Source organism: Phyllopteryx taeniolatus, chromosome 16 (assembly GCF_024500385.1).
Source record: "Phyllopteryx taeniolatus isolate TA_2022b chromosome 16, UOR_Ptae_1.2, whole genome shotgun sequence".
NCBI lineage: Eukaryota > Metazoa > Chordata > Actinopteri > Syngnathiformes > Syngnathidae > Phyllopteryx > Phyllopteryx taeniolatus.
Genome location: NC_084517.1, coordinates 11,186,306 through 11,206,948, shown reverse-complemented (window position 1 = coordinate 11,206,948; position 20,643 = coordinate 11,186,306). Strand labels below are relative to the sequence as shown.

Here is a 20,643-nt window from a genome sequence, read left to right as displayed (position 1 = left end):
CGACATGCCTATTTCATCCTAGACTGTTGGGGGAGGTGTTATTATAGCATTATTGTACTGCTGAATATTATAAACAAAACCTCAGCATTAGTCATGCTCAAGATTAAACACATAAACATAACACACGTAAAATAGCTACTTCTCAGACATGATCAACAAAACATTTTTATTATTTAGATACATTTGATTTTGCTCGTATAGATCATGTTGGCCGGGGAGTGCTTGGTCATAATTAATAATATAGTTCCCCTATAGTTTTCCATAACATTATAGCCACGCCCATCATTTTTTTGCATTTGCTGTGACGTCACCGTCGCGTAAAACCAGGTCGCGCGAGACTTCCTGTCCTTGGCTGTTCTCTTGCTGGTGTTGAAGATGACTGCTGCAATCGTCCACGATAACGTGCAGCAGCTTTTAATATCTATTTTCAAATATGAAGTCAGTGAACATAGGCGGTCCTCGTTGAACAGAGATTTTTATTTTAGAGTAACGTAGGATGAAGAATCTAGCGACGTTCTAATGGTGTTAGCGCGTTAGCTTTTTTGCTTCAACGCAGCACGTGGTGGATGGAGAGCATGCCCTCGACCATGTGCGATGCAAGTTAATTATGACGGTAAGGTTCTCATGGTTGTTGTGATATACACTTAAAATGTAATCTGTAGTCTTTGTATGTGATGAGTTTTGTTATCCCTGTCTGAAGAAAACGTGTGGAAAACAATGGTATCTGACGAGCAGTAGAATGGGCCTCGTAGAAACACGATGCTAATGTTCCAGCCCTCATGAACTTGTTCTCGTTCCAGGTCTGTTCTGCGCCACTTGGTTCCGAGTGTTTGAACGAAGTGATGTTGTACAGGTGTGTATCACACTGTCTCCAAGTGTTGTGGTCTGTACCTTTTTCAGTGAGGATAACTGCTGCATAGGAAGTGCCGTCTGATGCGATAACTGACGATGGCAAAGAGCTCGTCTGAGAAATGCACCAAAACTTTTTTTTTTGTCAAAGCTCATCACAAGAGGATGATTGTGATATTTCTCTCACTAGGTGCAGTAAATTAGACATCAAAGAGAACATCGGTCTGTGGGAAAGGAGATTTAGAGGTACTTCTTGTTGGACAGACTTATCCAGAATCAAGTCAGTGATGATACAAGTTATCCCTGTCTGAACATATATGTTGAGTCATGGTAACCTGAGGCTTGTCTACAATTAAATTGTCACTTTATGCAGTGTGAGATTGTAACTTTTTCTTATTTTGTACCCTTTTAGGTGGAATTTCTGAGTTAGGATGAAGAAACTAAATCCAAGGAAAACAAGACTCCTTTTTTTCCTTTTCTCCAATAAACAATGTTGTCGTACAAAACTAAGCTCCTGAAACTGAGCTTGAATCATGATGCTTGTGTCCAGTGTGACTTCTGTCTGTTAGACTTTTTCTTCAAGTTTTCAAGGAAGATCTGCTGCTCTTGCAGGTAGTCATGGTCCTGTGTGCATGAATACCCAAGTTTAGTGGAAATTTATACAATGATTGAAGGACTTTTTATTAAAAATATTTAAGCATACATTGTCCTCGTGATATTTGCATTAAAGTTTATAAGCATTACAATAGATTGTACTGTACTTACTGCTCGCAACAAGTTGCTGTCAGATCCAGTATGGATAAATGATAGAATCATCTTCATTGGCAGTTAAAACCAAGTAATTTGTTACCGGTAGTTGGTGTTACCCTAGTACTACAAGTGCAGCTCAATACATCAAAAACTATAGTAATTGTAGAAAGGTTAGTCAAAATGTGAAATGCACAAATACTTTTCAGAAGGCCAACTTCTACATTAAACATGTTTTATGCAACTAATTTCTTGAGAGAGTGGATTTTTTTTCTTCTATACAAAAAACAAATTCACTGTTTTGTGCATCTTTCACTTTTTAAACTGAACCTCTGAAATTAAGTTTTCTGATACTCATTGTGATGATGCACCAGTCTACACATACACACACAAAATCTCTTATTTGTAACATGTCAACTGCTGCTTACCTTTCGTGCATTGTACTTCCATATAGCCAGACTGGTCTGAAGTGCCACAGAATGAGAATTTGGTATTATCTGGGAGGTGTTAGGGGTTTGTGTCAGCTTTGGCTCGCACATCGCTGAACCCGAGTCTACAAATGAATATACATATAAATCATGGTTATGATTAGCATAACTGTTTAAAATTTGTGAAACTGAATGGGTTGACACCTGGTAGAATGGGATTGGTTTGTGTCAAAGAACCACTTGGCGGTTCAGGTCGAGGCTTCTCCATTGTCTCCTGGAGATTAAACCTGGTTCGCTCCTACAATTGAAAGCAGAGGGTTGATTGACTACAAGGGACCATAATGGGTTTGTTTTGCATGTCAATAAGAACATTTCTGATGAAATACCTGAAGAGCACGTTGTTCAAGATGCCTCAGTCTTTCAATTTGAGAATGAATAGTTCTCAGCCTTGCCTGGTGTTCAGCCTCCAAACGTTTGGCTTCCTGCAATGCTTGCTCTCCTTCCTCATACTTTTCAGCTGCCAGCTGCACACAGCATGACGAATAGCAGTCATGCAAAAACATGCACAAAACTTGGGATGGGGTAAATGAGGATAAAGGTGCCTCAATTCATTTGTGATTATTATATTAATCACAATGACAAAATTGATGATTCACCTTGCTGAAGGCATCAACTTCCTGTGCTCGAATTTTGAGCCTCAGAGCAGTGCTGCTTATTCTCTCCTTTTCTCGATCCAGTTCTCCTTTAAATTGTTCCAGAGCCTCTCTTTCCTGTGCCACAGCCATCTCTTTCTGTTTCAACTCTCCGCTGCGAAGCTTCAAATCTGCTTGCTCCTGTGAAAAAAAAAAAAAAAAAATCGATCTACTTAGGATTTGTAGCCAAGTTGGTTTGTTGAAAACCAGTTTCAGCTCACCTGTAACAAACTCATTATGGAGTCCTCTCTCCTCTCCAGTAGGGTGCTGACATCCTGTTCGGCCCTTTCTCTACGCTGTTTTTCCTGGACATGGAAGATGTTCCACTCCGCCGCTAGCTTTCTTCGCTCCTCTGCACACTGCTGCATCACTGCCTTCTGCTCCTCTAGTAACGCACTCTTAAGATGCAGTGAGAAAGGAACATGGGGATTTACGTTTTCACAATTTTGTCATGACATAATCTGCCCGCTCTAATCCTTACCTTGGCTCTTTCCAGCTCCTCTCTCTCCATGTTCATCTGCATAGTAAGGGACCGGCGTTCTTCTTCCAGGCTTTTCAGGGAAGACTCCACCTTGCCTTGCTCTGCTGTAACCTTCCAGCGCTCCTGAAACATGAAAAATAGTATTTTCAGTGTCTTTGTGTGAAAACTTTCATTCCCATCCATGCACTGACCAAACTAACCTAAAACAAACATTCACCCTTAACTGCAGTGGAACCTTGACTTAACTCAAAAACGATTTTCCTGATTGAAATGAAGTGAAATTTCACTATAATCTGTTCCAGCGCCTAAAGAAAAAAAAAGTTTTTTGCTATGTATTTTTAATTAAAGAAATAGCAGTGTATATTATAAAAATAATGAAACATGATGAGATTGTAAATAAATAAACTAGCTATACTAGCTATATAAAGTGTAATTACTGTATGTAACTGTGACCGCTAAAGCCAATTTTTGTTAGCCCATCAATAGGGTTTTTCATTGTGTATTAGCATTAAGATGGTGATTTTCGGGAACAAAGCTTAAACAAAGTACGTGTTGTATTCATAGAAGGTTTTGAATTTTTTTCTTGTTTTTAGTTTTACAGTAAACTGGAGTGTCAACAAATGGCTTAAAGCACACTCGGAGGACAGAATAACATGTCACACGCTTGCTGCATGCAACACGGGTGTATTCAGGGTGCGTTCACAACGCAAGAACTTGTATACACACCACGCCGTTTGGCACAGTAATTGCTTTTCTTGGATTATAATCACGATTAATCGCCCAGCCCTACTCATAAACTGGGGCACTACTGGACTAACCTTTTCAATTTGTCTCTGCTGTTCACTGATCTGAGTGTCCATCCTGGAAATGATTTCTTTAAGGTAAGCCTTCTCCTCCGCCATCACTTTCTGCTGCTGAGTCAAACGATCCTGCATGACTGAAACAAACATTTGGAGATTAAACGATCAATCTTGTCCACCTTGATCATTGTGGGTGTGTGAAGCGCATACTTCGAAGCTGTTCATCTCTGTGGCGCGCTCCCTGCTCCAAGCCATGGGTTGTGTGTTCATGCCTGGTCTCAACCAGAGAGGAGAGATCTCCAAGCCGAGAGGAAAACTGCTCCATCTGCTCAATCACTAGCGTCAGAGACCTGGACAAAGATGAATACAATACAGTATTCTTATGTCAAATACCGACCAGCATAAGTTGATCAGATAACAATGCAAACTTTTATGTACTCTGTTCATGTACGATATTCATGCATTTGTTGAGAGGAATAGAAAAAAAAATGTGCTCAATAAATATAAAGCAGACCTGGTCTCAGATGTTGCACTTGTTACTGCATCAATCTCTTCTTCTTTTAGCCTTTTCAGTCTATTGACATGGTTTTCATAGTCTTTCTTCATCTCCATGATGGATTTCCTGAATGTCAAAGAACCAACATTAGATAGAAAGCTATATAATTTATGAGTGAAAGAGTTACTACAATTCAGAGTACACCTTTTATTATCGTCCTATTTTCAACATTTGAAGCCGAGCTGCTATGTTGACTTGCAATCTCTGATTCAGTTCATGCAAAATGTGGTTCTTCCACACCCAATTCATCCAACCATAACTGGCATTGGATTGTGCTTTTGGGGAATCATCACGTTGAAACAGAAAAGGTCTTTACCCAAACTGTTTCCACAAAGTATAAAACCGTCCAAATCTTTGCTTAGCCTAACTCGTGAATGATCAGAAGATATACCCCAAGGCTTTTATCCTCTATGGATCATATTGCTAGAATGTATTTTTTTTTTCTCGCCGTTTCCCATAATCCAAGCCGTTGAGTTTCTTCTTATGTACATTTCAAGTTGCCATGGAAACATACAGTATTTGTTCTACAGAGAAGAAGTTTACCTTTGCAAATCCCGGAGTCTCTCTACATCACGGTCTTGGTCTTGCTGGAACTGGGCCAGTTTACGCTGGTAGTGAGCCTGCAGGTCTGAGCGCTCCTTCTCAGCAGCTTGGGTTAGAGCAGCCAAGCGTTCAATTAGGTCTTCGCTCTCCTGTCGCATCCGTGTCTCCCTCTGGAGTGCTGATTCCTCGAGAAGCTTCACGCGAGTCCTGTAAGCAGCACAAAAAAATAACACATACATACAGGTGGGTGTACAAGCACAGGCTCAAATTGTATTTTAGAATTTATACTTGTGTGCGTTTTCCATGAGTTCAATGTCCTGTCTATGTCGCTGCTGGAGACTCTCCAGCAACATCTGGGTGTGGTCTCGCTCCAGCTGCAGAGTCTTAGTCTGGGCAAGAACAGATAAAAGTTTGAGGTTACGCAAACATCCATCATACTGTATTCAAGAGTATTCTCCCGGTGCACACTATAGCATTCAAATACCTGTCCCTCCAGCTGAATGATGCGTGCATGTAAATCCTCTCCATCTCCATGGTGCTGCTCATTTAGTTTTTGCAGGGCCCCAACATCCAAAACACCCCGCAGCCCCAATAACTGTGACTGCATCATCTTTCAAACAGGAGCGGTTATCATGTGAGAAGAAAACTATGAAATCTGTTTTATAAGTGTTACAAATTAAATAGAATGGACCATTTACACGTTACGCAGTTCTGGCGGAAAGAGTAGACAGCGTACCCGTGTCCGGTGTCCATCTGTTTCAAGCTACTGGAATGCCATCTAATGAAAAATTTATCTTTTTCTTTAAATGTGTGATATTGTGGGGTTGTGTAATAGGTATATTCAGCAGTTAGGTGCTGGTATTTTTCGTGATGGAAATTTCATCTAAGGTTTTTACCTTTTAGTCGAAGGGATAGCTCTTCCAGCCAACACTGCAGTGTGTTCAGCTATTCAACTCACTTTTTCATTGTAACATGTTTAACAGTGACCTGATACTACAAAGGAGATGGGACATTAACATTCGCTGAGACAATTTCATCATCGCAACAACAAGAGTTGGCGCCAGATCCACTGCCAGCCGCTGCCATCACAGAGCCCCCCGTCACTAATGCGGGAGTGAGAAACAATCCATCCTATATGACAGTCCTATATGCTCGTCATTATTATTATTTTATTATTGGTTGTTTTAGGTTTTTATAACACCAATTTTGTTGCACCCGCAGCAGACAATGACAATAAAGGGGTTGTATTCTATTTATGTTCAAGCTTTATGTACAGCACTTTGTTATAGCTGTGATTGTTCTTCTAAGTGTTCTATAAACAAAGTTGAGTTGATAGTCGAGTGTCTCAACGCCGTGCCACACACACACACACACACACACACACACACACACACACACACACACACGTACGTACGTACATTGCAGTACAGTACTGTGAACCTGCGTATGACTCTTTAAATCAGATAAGAATACTTTGATTGCTTCGCTGATACTTGGATAACTGTAGCAATTAAAATGGTAATATGTATTTCACGTTAACTTTATGTAATTCTAGCAGACAGCGAATATACTTTGAAAAGTTTGCTGCAGTCATGTTGTTGATATGCATTTTCCTGGCAACCGGAAGTTAGCACACAACTTTGCCCCAAACGCGGAAGTGGTGCATGCATAGAGTCCAGTGAAATGAATCTGAAAACTGGACTAAGTAATTGCCTCCTTACCTGCTGTTGTAGTAACAACTGCTGCAGACTGTCAGCTGAAAATGCCACCTGCTCAGAGGACAAGGAATTAAAATATTAAAATACAGAATGCTAAGTCGAAATAAAAAAAAATAATAAACAATACCTGTTGTTGGACAGCAGCTGCTGAGTTTAGCATTAGGTTTGGCTGTGGAAGTGCTGAAAAAAAACATTCATGTGAATACACAAGAAGAAATGCATGGTCATGGGGGACTACAATGTATTCCACTGGGCATCCTGGGTATGGACAATTTGTTCAACAAAACAGTCAGGGTCCAATAATAAGGTTGCTTTAATATGTAATGTTAAGCTCTTAAGTACTGCAACAAACACAAGTTTGAATGTGAAAACCCACTTAGCCATCCATTTTCTGTAGTGCTTATCCTGTTCAGGGTCACGGGGAGCAGGAGCCTAACCCAGCTAACTCTACACCCTGAACTGGTTGCCAGTCAGTCACAGGGCACATAGAGAGACGGATGTAGTATATTTAAATAGTACTGAGGTCAGAGTACCTTTGTGGGGACCAAATGTTTTGAGATCTCTATTCAAGCAACCATCTTTTCTTTGTATTTCTACATCAAAGGAATTCCTTCACCCATTTGTATGTTTTATTAGGGTTTTCCATCTCCTTTCAGACAGTAACCTGTCTTGGGTTTACAACAGGCATCCCGGTCAACAGGCGTCCCGGTGTTCTTATAAGGGTAACGTTTGAGCCGGGCCAATCTGGGAGACGCCAGCAGGCGGGTGTGGTTATTTCACGGACACAAAGTGCCACTTTGTGGCCAGCGTAACACTCCAAATATGGTCATGAGGAGCGACCACCTTCCGGGTACACCCAGGGCAGGGCTAATTCCACGCCCGGATAAATAAACCTGTATAAACTGGCATCCAGGAGTTTCGGGTGCTTTTTTGTTGTCCTGGCTTTGTAAGCAGCTGCTATGACACTAAGGCTTGTTCAATAAATCGAATTAGCCCAAACCCCAAGTGTCTCGAAGTCTTCATTCATTCCTGCCCAACTGAAGCCGGTGTTCTCCCAGGTGACCACCGACCCAGAACCATAGGTGAGAAAATCCACCTCACGGACAACCACTGACACTCACATTAACACCGTCAATGTATGGGAAGTGAATTCACGCTGCCTGTACCAAAGTCAGGCGAATGCACCGGTAAACCATCAGTGACACGAATGTGGAATTCTACACACAAAAATATTGCATTTGAACCTTATTCATCTGAGAACAGTTTGGGGAATACCAGTTTCTATTCTGGCATGACAGTGCCCCAGTATACAAAGCTATTAACTAAACCGCATCAAACACCAACATTTTTTTTTCTGGATGAGTGGACAAAAAAGGTTTTAAAGCAATACTTTTGTCAATATCTGCATGTAAAATAATGCAGTCATGTAAGAAAAAGACAACAAGACAGTACCTTGGTTGGCTCTCTCTTCTCTTTCAGGGGCATTCTGTGCAGCAATGCTATGTTGTCTAAGTGAAGCGCTGCAAAAAAATTCAACAATAAATAAAAAAGAACATGTACATAGATAATTTTACACTTGAGACTATGTTAGTCCCGGGATGCACATGTCATGGAAACAATGAGTCCCAACCCGGGAACAAACAGTCCCTGCAACTTATCATCACGGAATATGGATACCGTAATCCTCCGCTATATCATGGTTCTTGCTTTGCGGTCACACTATATTGCAGATTTTTATAACAGTTGTTACTCTATTTTTTAGACTGTTTGTACAATATTTTTGCGTTATCCATTGCTCTTGCGTTCTTGCAGTTTAATATATGTGTTTAGACCTGTCACGATAGCAAATTTTTTAGGACGATATATTTTCCCAAAAACTATCACGACAAACGATAGTATCGTTGATGTTTTTTATGCCTCTGATATAAGAGCATAATAATGCAAGTACATCCTGTTTAACAACATCCACCCATCCATTTTCTGAGCCGCTTCTCCTCACTAGGGTCGCGGGGGTACTGGAGCCTATCCCAGCTATCATCGGGCAGGTTGCCAGCCAATCGCAGGGCACATATAAACAAACAACCATTCGCACTCACATGCACACCTATGGGCAATTTAGAGTTGGCAATTTATCTACCATGCATGTTTTTGGGATGTGGGAGGAAACCGGAGTGCCCGGAGAAAACCCACGCAGGCACGGGGAGAACATGCAAACTCCACACAGGCGGGGCTGGGGATTGAACCCCGGTCCTCAGAACTGTGAGGCAGACACTGTAACCCGTCGTCCACCATTCCGCCTGTTTAACAACAATTCACTTTTATTTTTAATTATAAGAATAATGGACATTGACATTGTAATGTAGAACAATAAGTGAAATACCTTATATAAAAAATATAAATGAAACAGACTTGGGGTCTGCTCACAAAAATTGCACCCGTTCATCTGGGAACATCTAAAATGTTCCCACACGCACACGGCCAATCAGCCGGAGGGTCCTCGCTCTTCACCATCGCTAATGGGTTTAGAGACCACGATGATGAAACCCATCATGTGTCTGCTTTCAAGTCACGTAAATGTTTTTTTCTTCCTCAAATGATTGGGCACCTGTATGCACACAGTTTTTTTTTTTTTTTTTTGTCGCACCATTCAGAAATTAGGGCACATATGTGACAAAATTAGTCGCACTCTAGACTGATCGTACATTATGTGTCCCTGCTAATTTTTGTGTGTCTCAGACGCGGGACGCACATCAAACAAGAGCCCTGCATGTAGGAATGCATGCAATCTGTTACGTTCACCCAAAGCTTACCCAGCATCCTTGGAGGATGACGACTGTTTACCAGAGAAGTTATTTTTGCCTTTGTGGGCTTGTGAAGGAGCTTCCTTACTGAAAATCAAATCATTAAATAGTTCATAAAAAACAAGATTCAATGTATCAACGTTTAGGAATTGTGTAATCATATTATCATTACCTAACAAGTGACTCCAGATCCACTTCTCCTCCCAGGCCTAAAGATTGCTCCTGATTGAATATTTTAACATCAGAGTTAGATCCTGAGAAAGACTTCTTTCTACTAAGAGCTCCTGCCAACCAATCATCATCTTCCTCCTCTTTCTTTTGTCTTTTGCTAGTCTCTGGCTTTACTGCTTTGGTGTCAGTCAAAGCTGAGGCATTCACTTCCATTTTAGCAGCTGATGTATTCTGGTCACTAGCCAGAGAGGGTTTTCTCTCCAATAAAGGAGAGGAAGGAAATTTTGGAGACTCTGTGGAAGTCTTCCTCTCTTTGGCGTCATCTTCGAGGTTGCTCTGCTCATCGTTTGCCCTGAGACAGAGCCAGTCAGCTGGGTTGCGGGATCGAGCGGCGTTCGGGACGATGGGTGGCTTTTTCTCTGCGGTGGAAGCACTGACATCCTGTGCGGGGAATCTTTTCCCCCCCCCAGCAAAACAGGAAAATTGTTGCTAACCTCTTGGGTTAAGTATGCCTACTGTAAAACAAACAAACAAACAATGGTACCTTGACTACTGACTTTAATTCATTCCATGACCAGGGTCGTAACTCAATGTACTTCAGACATTTGTGCTGTTCAATAAATGGCTGAAAGTGTTGTTGCTTTTTTTTCTTTTTTTCAATTTACTGAAGCGGTGGCATATCTGAAGCTTTTGAGTAATTCAAATTTTGGTTCACGACACAAAGCAACAAACTGACCAAGCGATGGCTCATAACTCGCAAAACCTGTAAGTTGGTGCACTTGTAAGTCAAGGTACCACTTTACCAGTAGAGTACACACACACACACACCTGAGTGACTGCCTGCGGGACTGGTGCCCTGAAGTGGTGTCTACCATTGTGGGCTGATAGGACCCATATGTGAGGTCATCTTCTAAAAGGGCCTCTGAGAAATAGACAAAAAGGTCCTAAATAATTTTTAAAGACTAGATAGCACTCACTGTGTAGGACAGGATTAGACACACCGACATCTTACCTTTCATATTGTAGTTCTTCTCCCGAGACGGAGGCTGGTCATTCTTAGTACCTGACGGTGGCCACTCCAGACGGCGGGAATTACAATTCTCTAGAATCTCATCGAGTCTTGTACGAGCTCTCTGTGGTTGCTCACTACAGTATTGAGATAACACATACGAAAGGATGTAGGCCATAAATACGAAATATGCTGTAGGACATCAGAAGGCGAAAAAGCAAGCAGACATTATTCAGTCATACGGTATTCAAAAAAGTCTGGAATTGTTTTTAGATGCACACCAAATCACGAAAGCAGTATTATTTGAGACCTTGAAAGAGGACCAACATAAAAGTGGGACATTATGAGGGAAACAAAGCTGTCACCTTTCCCTGTTGGACCAAAGCACATTGTCTTTTTTCTTGGGATTTTCACAGTCCAAGCCAAGTTCATCAATCAAATCATCTTTCTCATCGTCAAATGCAAGTTCATTTGTTTTTTTTGCTGGACTAGCTGATTAAAAAAGAGGAAACAAACATAGAAAAGAGGAGAGGAATTCAGCATGTGAGATTTACATTGAAGCATGAAAACTATAAGAGTCTTTGAAGTTTAGGGCTTAGCCTACTTGTTTCCCTTTTGTGGACAAGAGATGGCGAATTTGAAGGTACCCCTTTTTCAGGTTTGGCCGGCTGTGAATTAGATTTCAATGGTGTCTTGTTTTTATTTTGTGGTAAGCCATCAAGCAGGTCAACTAGGTCATCTATGTCATCCTGGTCATCAAGGTCTGCAGAAAAAAACAGACCAGGTTTTGTTCAGAAAATGTCAGTCTAAACTACAGTACATGACAGTACAGTAAATGTTTAGGGTAAAAAACAAATCCTTTCAGATGAATCCTTCATTTTAAAAAAATCAATTAATTGACTATACTCATCAGATGTATAGTCACGACACGCATTAAGGGGATCATGTTGTTTAATGATGCTGATGCCCAGGTGTCCCATTTAGCTCATTAACATTGTGTTTACAAACGCTCGTTGAGCTAAGCCAATTAAAATGATCGATAATACGTTCACAAATGTTGTTTCAATAGTAATTCAAACCATTAACAAGAGTCTATAAGGTAGCTTAACCACAAGATGGACCGAATATGCATTTGTTTGTGGTATGGTAGCATGCCTACCTATTCAGTTGTATGATTGGCAACAGGTGGATACGCAGGTTTATTGTGCCTTCTGCTATTTAATGGAGGAACATTTACATTGTTCCGCCTGTCACTATATGTGGCTGGCATATATAGGTGTACAAAGATAAAGAGTATTTTTCTACAAATAATTTCTCATAATTTCTGGAACAGTTAAGTGAAATTGGATAATCTCTCACAGCGAAGTACGAGTGTGCCACGGCACCTTGGTTGGGAATATGAACTTCTTTTAGTAAACAATTATATGTGATACTTGTAATCCCAGTTGTGAGTGCAAAGAGTAAAGGATCTGTAGTCAAAATTCTGGGCCTTCATTACCTGTAATATGGTATATTTTATGATGTTTAAACCAAGGGATTTTTTTTAGTAGGTAATTTAAAGTAATGAGCATGCAGGTGTTGGTAATAATGTTGCTTTTAGATTATAAGAGTTTCATCAAAAGACAGTAGTTCCATACAGTAGAACCTCCAAAGTTGAACACAATCTGTTGACTTCCAAGTTGTTCTAATTTCAAACAAGAAATAATGAACCTTGAATTATTTCCAGGAGCAAACCTTTACAATCATGAAAGATTTAATTGTGCAGGCACTGTTTTAAGTAACAATTTAATATATAACACAGGGTCCTCAGTTTACGTTGGCCCCGACATACGACATTTCGAGGAACAAACGTTATCACGGGACATAAGAAGTAATGCTCAGTTACAGTCGTACTTATATACTGTATATTTATAAATGTTTGTTTTATTGTTTTATATTTATGGCCCAAAAGTATTTTTGAAATATATTTACTCTAATTATGACTTTACTACAGTGTCAGACGAAGGCACCTTACGACTTACATAGAAATTTGTGTTACATGACTGCTGTAGGGACAGTACTCTGTCGTAAACTGAGGACCCCCTGGCGCATTGTGTGCCCATCACAAGGCAGGAGCAAGACCTTTTCCTGTGCCGCAGTAAGTTCATTTACTGGTTGTATGGTCATCATCACAGGTGGGTAGAGTAGCCAAATATTGTACTCAAGTAAAGTGCTGTTACTTTATTACTCAAGTAAAAGTAAAAAGTAACCCTCCAAAGATTTACTTGAGTAAGAGTAAGAAAGTACTCCATCAAAAACCTACTCAAGTAAGGAGTAACTCGAAAGAAACTTCCATCCATTCATTTTCCGTACCGCTTTATCCTCACAAGGGTCGTGGGCGTGCTGGAGCCTTTCCCAGCTATCTTCGGGCGAGAGGCTAGGTACACGCTGAACTGGTCGCCAGCCAATCGCAGGGCACATTTAAACAAACAACCATTCGCGCACATATTCGCACCGAAGGGCAAGTTAGAGTCTTCAATCAACCTACCATGCATATTTTTTGGGATGTGGGAGGAAACCGGAGTGCCTGGAGAAAACCCACGCAGCCACGGGGAGAACATGCAAACTCCACACAGGCAGGGCCGGATTTGAACCCCAGTCCTCAGAACTGTGAGGGAGATGTGCTAACCAGTCGTTCACCGTGCCGCTTCGTAAGAAACGTCAGATTTAAAAAAAATAAAATCTTTTCCTTTCGGCTTGTCCCTTTAGGGGTCGCCACAGCGCGTTATCCTTTTCCATGGAAGCCTATCTCCTGCGTCCTCCTCTCTGCCCTCATGTCTTCCCTCACGACATCCATCAAACTTCTCTTTGGTCTTCCTCTCGCTCTCTTGCCTGGCAGCTCCATCCTCATCATCCTTCTACCAATATACTCACTATTTATCCTCTGGATGTGTCCAAACAATCAAAGTCTGCTCTCTCTAACTTTGTCTCCAAAACATCGAACCTTGGCTGTCCCTCTGATGAGTTAATTTCGAATTTTAGCCAACCTGGTCACTCAGAGGGCGAACCGCAACATCTTCATTTCCGCCACCTCCAGCTCTGCTTCCTGTTGTCTCTTCAGTGCCACTGTCTCTAATCCGTACATCATGGCTGGCCTCACCACTGTTTTATAAACTTTGCCCTTCATCCTACCAGAGACTCTTCTGTCACATAACACACCTGACACCGTCCTCCACCCGTTCCAAACTGCTTGGACCTGTTTCTTCACTTCCTGACCAGATTCACCATTGCTCTGGGCGGTTGACCCCAAGTATTTAAAGTCCTCCACCCTTGCTATCTCTTCTCCCAGTAGCCTCACTCTTCCCCCACCACCCCCTTCCAGTGCATTCCTCCATCGGTCTAACTGTTCCTCCACCTGCTCCCTGCTTTCACTGCAGATCACGTAATTTGCAAACATCATGGTCCACGGGGATTCCAGTCTAACCTCATCTGTCAGCCTATCCATCACCCCTGCAAACAGGAAGGGGCTCAGGGCTGATCCCTGATGCAGTCCCACCTCTACCTTAAATTTGTGTGTCACACCTGCAGTACATCTCACCATGTTCTGCTGGCCTCGTACATGTCCTGTATTATTCTAACATACTTCTCTGCCACACGGTGGCTGACCGGTTAGAGCGTCAGCCTCACAGTTCTCAGGTGCGGGGTTCAATCCCCGTCCCCGCCTGTGTGGAGTTTGCATGTTCTCCCCGTGCCTGCGTGGGTTTTCTGCGGTTTCTGCGGGCAATCCAACGTGATCACTAATGTCATTTGACTCCAATTTACCAATCAGACGGCACAAGGCAGTCACATGACTGCACACACCTTCGTGGGCCAGTCAAAGGGAATTATTTATGGGGGGACGGACAGCCATACGAGTGTTTACTTTACAGACTCCAAAAAAAAACATGCATGCAGCGCTTACATTTTGACTGCCCAAACGTGGATATTTCAGCCCACTTCTAACTTGAGAAAACACCTTGCGATAAGTTGCAGATGTTTTTTTTCCACGCTCTCGCTCGCATGCACACACACACACACACACGCACACGCACTTTCAAGTCTGGTCAGCAAACCGCTTCTTCATGAAGTTAAGTGAATAATTCTTCTGTAAGGTCCAATGCATGTGTTCTTGGTTTTTGTGCAATTTAAAATTTAAATAGTGGCAGGTGTGTGTGGAGTCGAAGATATTATTATTTTTTAAATTTAATTTGATGTTCATGCTCTTTTTTTTAATTTTATTGAAGAAAAAAAATCCAGCCCTATGGGTAGCACAAGCAAGTGCAAACTGTAGGCCGGTCCCAAGCCCGGATAAATGCAGAGGGTTGCGTCAGGAAGGGCATCCGGCTTAAAACTTTGCCAAACAAATATGAGCGTTCATCCAAAGAATTCCATACCGGATCGGTCGTGGCCCGGGTTAACAACGTCCGCCACCGGCGCCGTCAACATGCTGGCCGCCGGTGGAAGTTCAGCTACTGTGGGTGAAAGTCGAAGAAGAAGAAGAAGAAGAAGAGGTGGAAAGCGGCTTCTTCGGCAGAAAGAGAAGAGGAACGCACAGTGCCTAGAACTGAATGTGGGGACTGAATTTTGGGACTGACAGGAAAAATCTCGGGAGTTGGTTGACATGATGATTAGAAGAAAGGTTGATATATTGTGTGTCCAGGAGACCAGGTGGAAAGCCAGTAAGGCTGGAAGTTTAGGGGCAGGGTTTAAATTATTTTACCATGGTGTAGATGGGAAGAGAAATGGAGTCGGGGTTATTTTAAAAGAAGAAAGAGTTGGCTAAGAATCTCTTGGAGGTGAAAAGAGTATCAGATCGAGTGATGAGGCTGAAACTTGAAATTGAGGGTGTTATGTATAATGTGATTAGTGACTGTGCCCCACAGGTAGGATGTGACCTAGAGGTGAAAGAGAAATTCTGGAAGGAGCTAGACGAAGTAGTTTTGAGCATCCCAGACAGAGAGGGAGTCGTGAGTGGTGCAGATTGTAATGGACATGTTGGTGAAGGAAACGGGGGTGATGAAGAAGTGATGGGTAAGTACGGCATCCAGGAAAGGAACTTGGAGGGACAGATGGTGGTAGACTTTGCAAAAAGGATGCAAATGGCTGTAGGTAGAAGCACGCAGGTGGATTACATCTTGTGCAGACGATGTCATCTGAAGGTGGTTACCGACTGTAAAGTAGTGGTAGGGGAGAGTGTGGCTAGACAGCATAGGATGGTGGTGTGTAAGATGACTCTGGTGGTGGGGAGGAAGATTAGGAAGACAAAGGATGAGCAGAGAACCATGTGGTGGAAGCTGAGACAGGACGAGTGTTGTGCAGCTTTTCGGGAAGAGGTGAGACAGGCTCTCGGTGGACAGGAGGAGCTTCCAGAAGACTGGACCACTGCAGCCAAGGTGATCAGAGAGGCAGGCAGGAGAGTACTTGGTGTATCTTCTGGCAGGAAAGGAGAGGAAGAGACTTGGTGGTGGAACCTCACAGTACAGGAAATCATACAAGGAAAAAGGTTAGCTAAGAAGAAGTGGGACACTGAGAGGGCCCAGGAAAGGCGAAAGGAATAGATTGAGATGCGACATAGGGCAAATGTAGAGGTGGCAAAGGCCAAACAAGAGCCATATGATGACATGTATACCAGGTTGGAAACTAAAGGAGAAAAATATTTATACAGGTTAGCCAGACAGAGGGCTAGAGATGCGAAGCAAGTGCAGCAGCTTAGGGTGATTAAGGATAGAGATGGAAATATTTTGACTGGTCCCAGTAGTGTGTTAGATTGATGGAAAGAATACTTTGAGGAGTTGATGAATGAGGAAAATGAGAGAGAAGGGAGAGTAGAAGAGGCAAGTGTGGTGGACCAGGAAGTGGCAATGATTAGTAAGGAGGAAGTGAGACAGGCATTAAAGAGAAAAAATGGAAAGGCAGTTGGTCCTGTTGCCATTCCTGTGGAGGTATGGAAGCATCCCTAGTAGTGGAGGCTAGGCTCAGGACAAAGTGAGTATTTGCGAGCAACAGTATGGTTTCATGCCTAGAAAGAGTACCACAGATGCATTATTTGCCTTGAGGATGTTGATAAAAAAGTACAGAGAAGGTCAGAAGGAGCTACATTGTATCTTTGTAGCTCTTGAGGAAGCCTATGACAGAGTACCCAGAGAGGAACTGTGGTACTGCATGCGGAAGTCTGGAGTGGCAGAGAAGTCCATCCATCCATTTTCTGAGCCGCTTCTCCTCACTAGGGTCGCGGGTGTGCTGGAGCCTATCCCAGCTCTAATCGGGCAGGAGGCGGGGTACACCCTGAACTGGTTGCCAGCCAATCGCAGGACACATAGAAACAAACAACCATTCGCACTCACAGTCACGCCTACGGGCAATTTAGAGTCTCCAATTAATGCATCTTTTTGGGATGTGGGAGGAAACCGGAGTGCCCGGAGAAAACCCACACAGGCACGGGGAGAACATGCAAACTCCACACAAACGGGGACGGGGACTGAACCCCCGGTCCTCTGAAATGTAAGGCTGACGCTCTAACAAGTTGGCCACCGTGCCGCCCTTCACATAAATACTTAAGTAAAATGTTTTTGTGTTGTTAAAACAATGTTTAGTTTCTTCAAGTCTATATTGATGGCTGCCAGTGTCTTCAAGTCAAACAAATTTCTGTATCAGAGGACAAAGACAAATGGCAGACTCACCAGAGAAGCTGAACTTTCTGTTACGTGCTGAAGATGAGATTGTCTTCCCCTCAATGGCAGCTTCATCTAGGTGAAGTAGGGAAGACAAAGCTCTCATTACTTTCAGGAAAACTTCTAAGACAGTTAATATATGAGTCAACCATCATTATAATAAGGGCACTGCTATATTACCTGCTTCCCTTGGTTTTATATCACTCGCTATATCTGGTTCTGCCAAGAACCCTTCATTATCTGATGGTTTTGTTTCTCCAGAAAGTGAATTACTTGTTTTCTTTGATGCAACATTCATATCATCTGGACCCTGTACAATAGTAGATTAAAAACAACAGATACAATCATTTAACACGGGGAAAGAGAAAAAACTCTTTTAGCAGGGTTTTCCTCACATTAATTGAGGCAGGCCCATGTTACTGTCTTAGTAACCACAGCTACATTTGCATTCACCATTATGTCGTTGCCATTTGTTGCAGAGATGTTGGCACCCTTGTACAAACATGACAAGCCAATAGCGAGGCGAAAATGAAGTAAACGATCTATACTTCTACCAATCCATTTACTGTAGGTTCGATAGCTATCTAACTCTAGCCGTTAACGCACCTCGGTGTTGCCTTCATCCATCGTTATGTCATCTAGCATACTGAAGATGTTTTCAATGTCAGATGTGCTGGAGAAAAAAAGAAATTCATGCATGGAAAGTGTTATCTTTACTTATGTATTTTATGTAATAAGTCAAAAGATACCCATGACCCTAGTCAGGATAAGTGGTACTGAGAACGGATGAATAGATGAATAGTCAAACATACCCATGTCGTAATCCACCACGTCCTGATTTCCTTCCTAAATTGTTAAACTATTAAGTATATGCTATTGTAATCAATACATATTTTAAAAAATGTATCCACAGAATTGCTATCACTTACTGTTATCATCAAACGTGCTGTCAAGGATATCTCCATCACTGATTGAGCCTTGGAAGAATCATTGAAATGTAAAGTGCGGAACTCATTGTTTTGTTAGACTTACGTTCCTATCAATTGTATATTCAAGTGGCAGACAATAAATTTGGTACCTGGGCCTTCAGTGGGGATTTAGCCGACTTAATCCACCTCTTAATAACACCAGTATCATGTCACAATTACAGAAAATAATTAGTATTGTACAAAAACGCAATACAAAATGGAACGCAGTTTACCAGCATACAACTCTGCCACACACATCATCTGGAGCAGGTCATATTAAATATTGATATAATAACATGAAATGCATGCATCATACAAACTGGATATGGTGATTATTAACTTTATCAATGTGTGCAGAACGCAACATGTGTGTTTTCTTAGTCAAACTTGGCTCGCTCTGACCAACCAGAGGAGGCAAATACAGTATGTTATTGTTGGCGGGCTAGATGGCAAATTAGAAATCCGATCAATTAAAGAACAGTCCAATTGCCAATACATATTAAAGTTCATGGGCGATCACTATTGATTCTGAAGGCCATGGGCAGTTAGATTTATATGGTAGCAGATAGTATGGTAACAAACAAACAAACAAAAAAACTAGCATCCACACGTACTGGAAGCAGTGCAGCCCAGAGAAACGCTTTGAAATGAAGAGCATAAACTTTTGGGAGTCTGGATTAATAAAATCAATACAATTTCATGGAACAAATGTATTAGAATTTAAGTTGTAATTACTGTATAGGTCAGTGATTCTGATCGTGTTTAGGTTGTAATTTCTGCATAGGTCAGTGATTCTGACAGTGTTAAGGCCAGCAGATAAGGTATCCTGGATGTCACTTCTCGTGCATGTGTCCACACTTAATTTTATTTTATTTTTTTAATTTCTTGGGCCTAATAAATACGAAGCATTATTTCGAAGTAAACTGTATTTGAAAGTGATCAAAAGTTTATTTGATCAAATGGTATGCACTTAAATGAGAATCTTGCATTCGTCTTAACTAATTAAATTACATTACAAAAGTTCATGTAATCAAAACATAAACACAGTCGGTGTTTTTGGTAAGATTTTGTATTTATTTTTTCAAAGTACAGTCAAAGAACTTACTTTTAGGTGGTTTCCCTTTTGGCTTGGTGGCCTGCAAATAGCATCACAATGTTTATATAACGATACCAATGCAATTAAAAAAACTCACGTTGACTGCAGTGAGTCAAGAGATTCTCACCATTGTGGTTTGTTTACCATTACGATAGCAGCTAGCTGGCTACTTTAGCATCAATTTGATGAGGCGTCGATCGTCTCCAAGGAGATCACAAACACTCCTGTGCTCACTCGTGTTCCACCATTTAAAACGGGACGGTTAATTTAAAGAAGAGTGCAACCGTTCGCAGACGTATTAAAAGAGTCCGGCGTTTGAGGTTTTGCACACAAGTTCCCTATAGTTTGAGATTTATTTTGAACCAGCGAAGGAGGTTCGTTTCCTATTTTAGAGCCCTACTTGAATTGTGGGTAACGTCGTTTCCGGCGAACCCGTGAAGGCACCGCCCCTATACTCTCAAAACCATGCATGCAAGCCAAACAAATATGTAACTTTTTAGTTTTACCCGTTCATTTGTCGAAAACCAAAGTATATTTTGCATTTATAATTATATGGCAATTGATTTCATGTAAAACACGATTTTTGTTGTCGTTGTTGTTGTTGTTGTTGTTGTTGTTGAAGGGTAAATTCATGCGTGCACCAGTCGTGAATAAAACATTTTGTGTGTACAACTGTCCTGGAAATACTATTGGTATGGCCAAATGAGCGTGTTTTCATTCAAATTATAGTAGACAGCCGGTGACTTGAAGCTATTGATTGGTCAGGTCACTGCAACCTGCATGTTATCTCATCTATTTAGTAAGAACGTGCACATGTTCATGCCTCTAAAATAGAATACGTATTGTATATTTATTGTAGCTTGACATATTCAAAAGTATCAAGTTTTAACCTGTTGTTAACGCCACGTTAACGGTAACAAACGCTTTTACCACCAGGTGGCATCACAATTTACAACATGAACCTCCATCCATCCATCCATTTTCTGAGCTGCTTCTCCTCACTCGGGTCGCGGGCGTGATGGAGCCTATCCCAGCTGTCATCGGGCAGGAGGCGGGGTACACCCTGAACTGGTTGCCAGCCAATCGCAGGGCACA

The 20,643-nt window shown here is 41.8% G+C and overlaps 1 protein-coding gene and 2 non-coding genes across 4 annotated transcripts; 2 read left to right on the top strand and 1 right to left on the bottom strand.

The window, feature by feature from the left end:
- Window positions 1-152: 152 nt before the first annotated feature.
- Window positions 153-19,960, bottom strand: LOC133466622 (fas-binding factor 1 homolog). Of its 2 annotated transcripts, XM_061750548.1 has the most exons (30): window positions 19,676-19,960; window positions 19,558-19,588; window positions 18,563-18,601; window positions 18,414-18,461; window positions 18,297-18,343; window positions 18,091-18,157; window positions 17,665-17,794; window positions 17,494-17,559; window positions 11,400-11,558; window positions 11,161-11,287; window positions 10,799-10,932; window positions 10,615-10,708; window positions 9,788-10,240; window positions 9,625-9,702; window positions 8,267-8,334; window positions 6,942-6,994; window positions 6,818-6,865; window positions 5,581-5,706; window positions 5,385-5,485; window positions 5,097-5,303; window positions 4,512-4,619; window positions 4,208-4,347; window positions 4,016-4,134; window positions 3,198-3,320; window positions 2,938-3,114; window positions 2,681-2,857; window positions 2,411-2,548; window positions 2,229-2,322; window positions 2,025-2,149; window positions 153-1,473 (listed from the first exon to the last, which is right to left on the bottom strand). In XM_061750548.1, exons 1-30 carry the CDS (start codon window positions 19,693-19,695, stop codon window positions 1,381-1,383), a joined length of 3,390 nt encoding a protein of 1,129 aa, XP_061606532.1. In that variant the 5' UTR covers window positions 19,696-19,960; the 3' UTR covers window positions 153-1,380. The 2 variants fall into 2 exon arrangements, with proteins under 2 accessions (XP_061606532.1, XP_061606533.1); XM_061750549.1 differs by lacking the exon at window positions 18,563-18,601 and having other exon boundaries at window positions 18,297-18,330.
- Window positions 896-970, top strand: LOC133466674 (small nucleolar RNA SNORD49). The gene has a single exon (XR_009785005.1). It is a non-coding gene; the product is annotated as a small nucleolar RNA SNORD49 (small nucleolar RNA).
- LOC133466673 (small nucleolar RNA R38) lies at window positions 1,126-1,195 on the top strand. The gene has a single exon (XR_009785004.1). It is a non-coding gene; the product is annotated as a small nucleolar RNA R38 (small nucleolar RNA).
- Window positions 19,961-20,643: the final 683 nt, after the last annotated feature.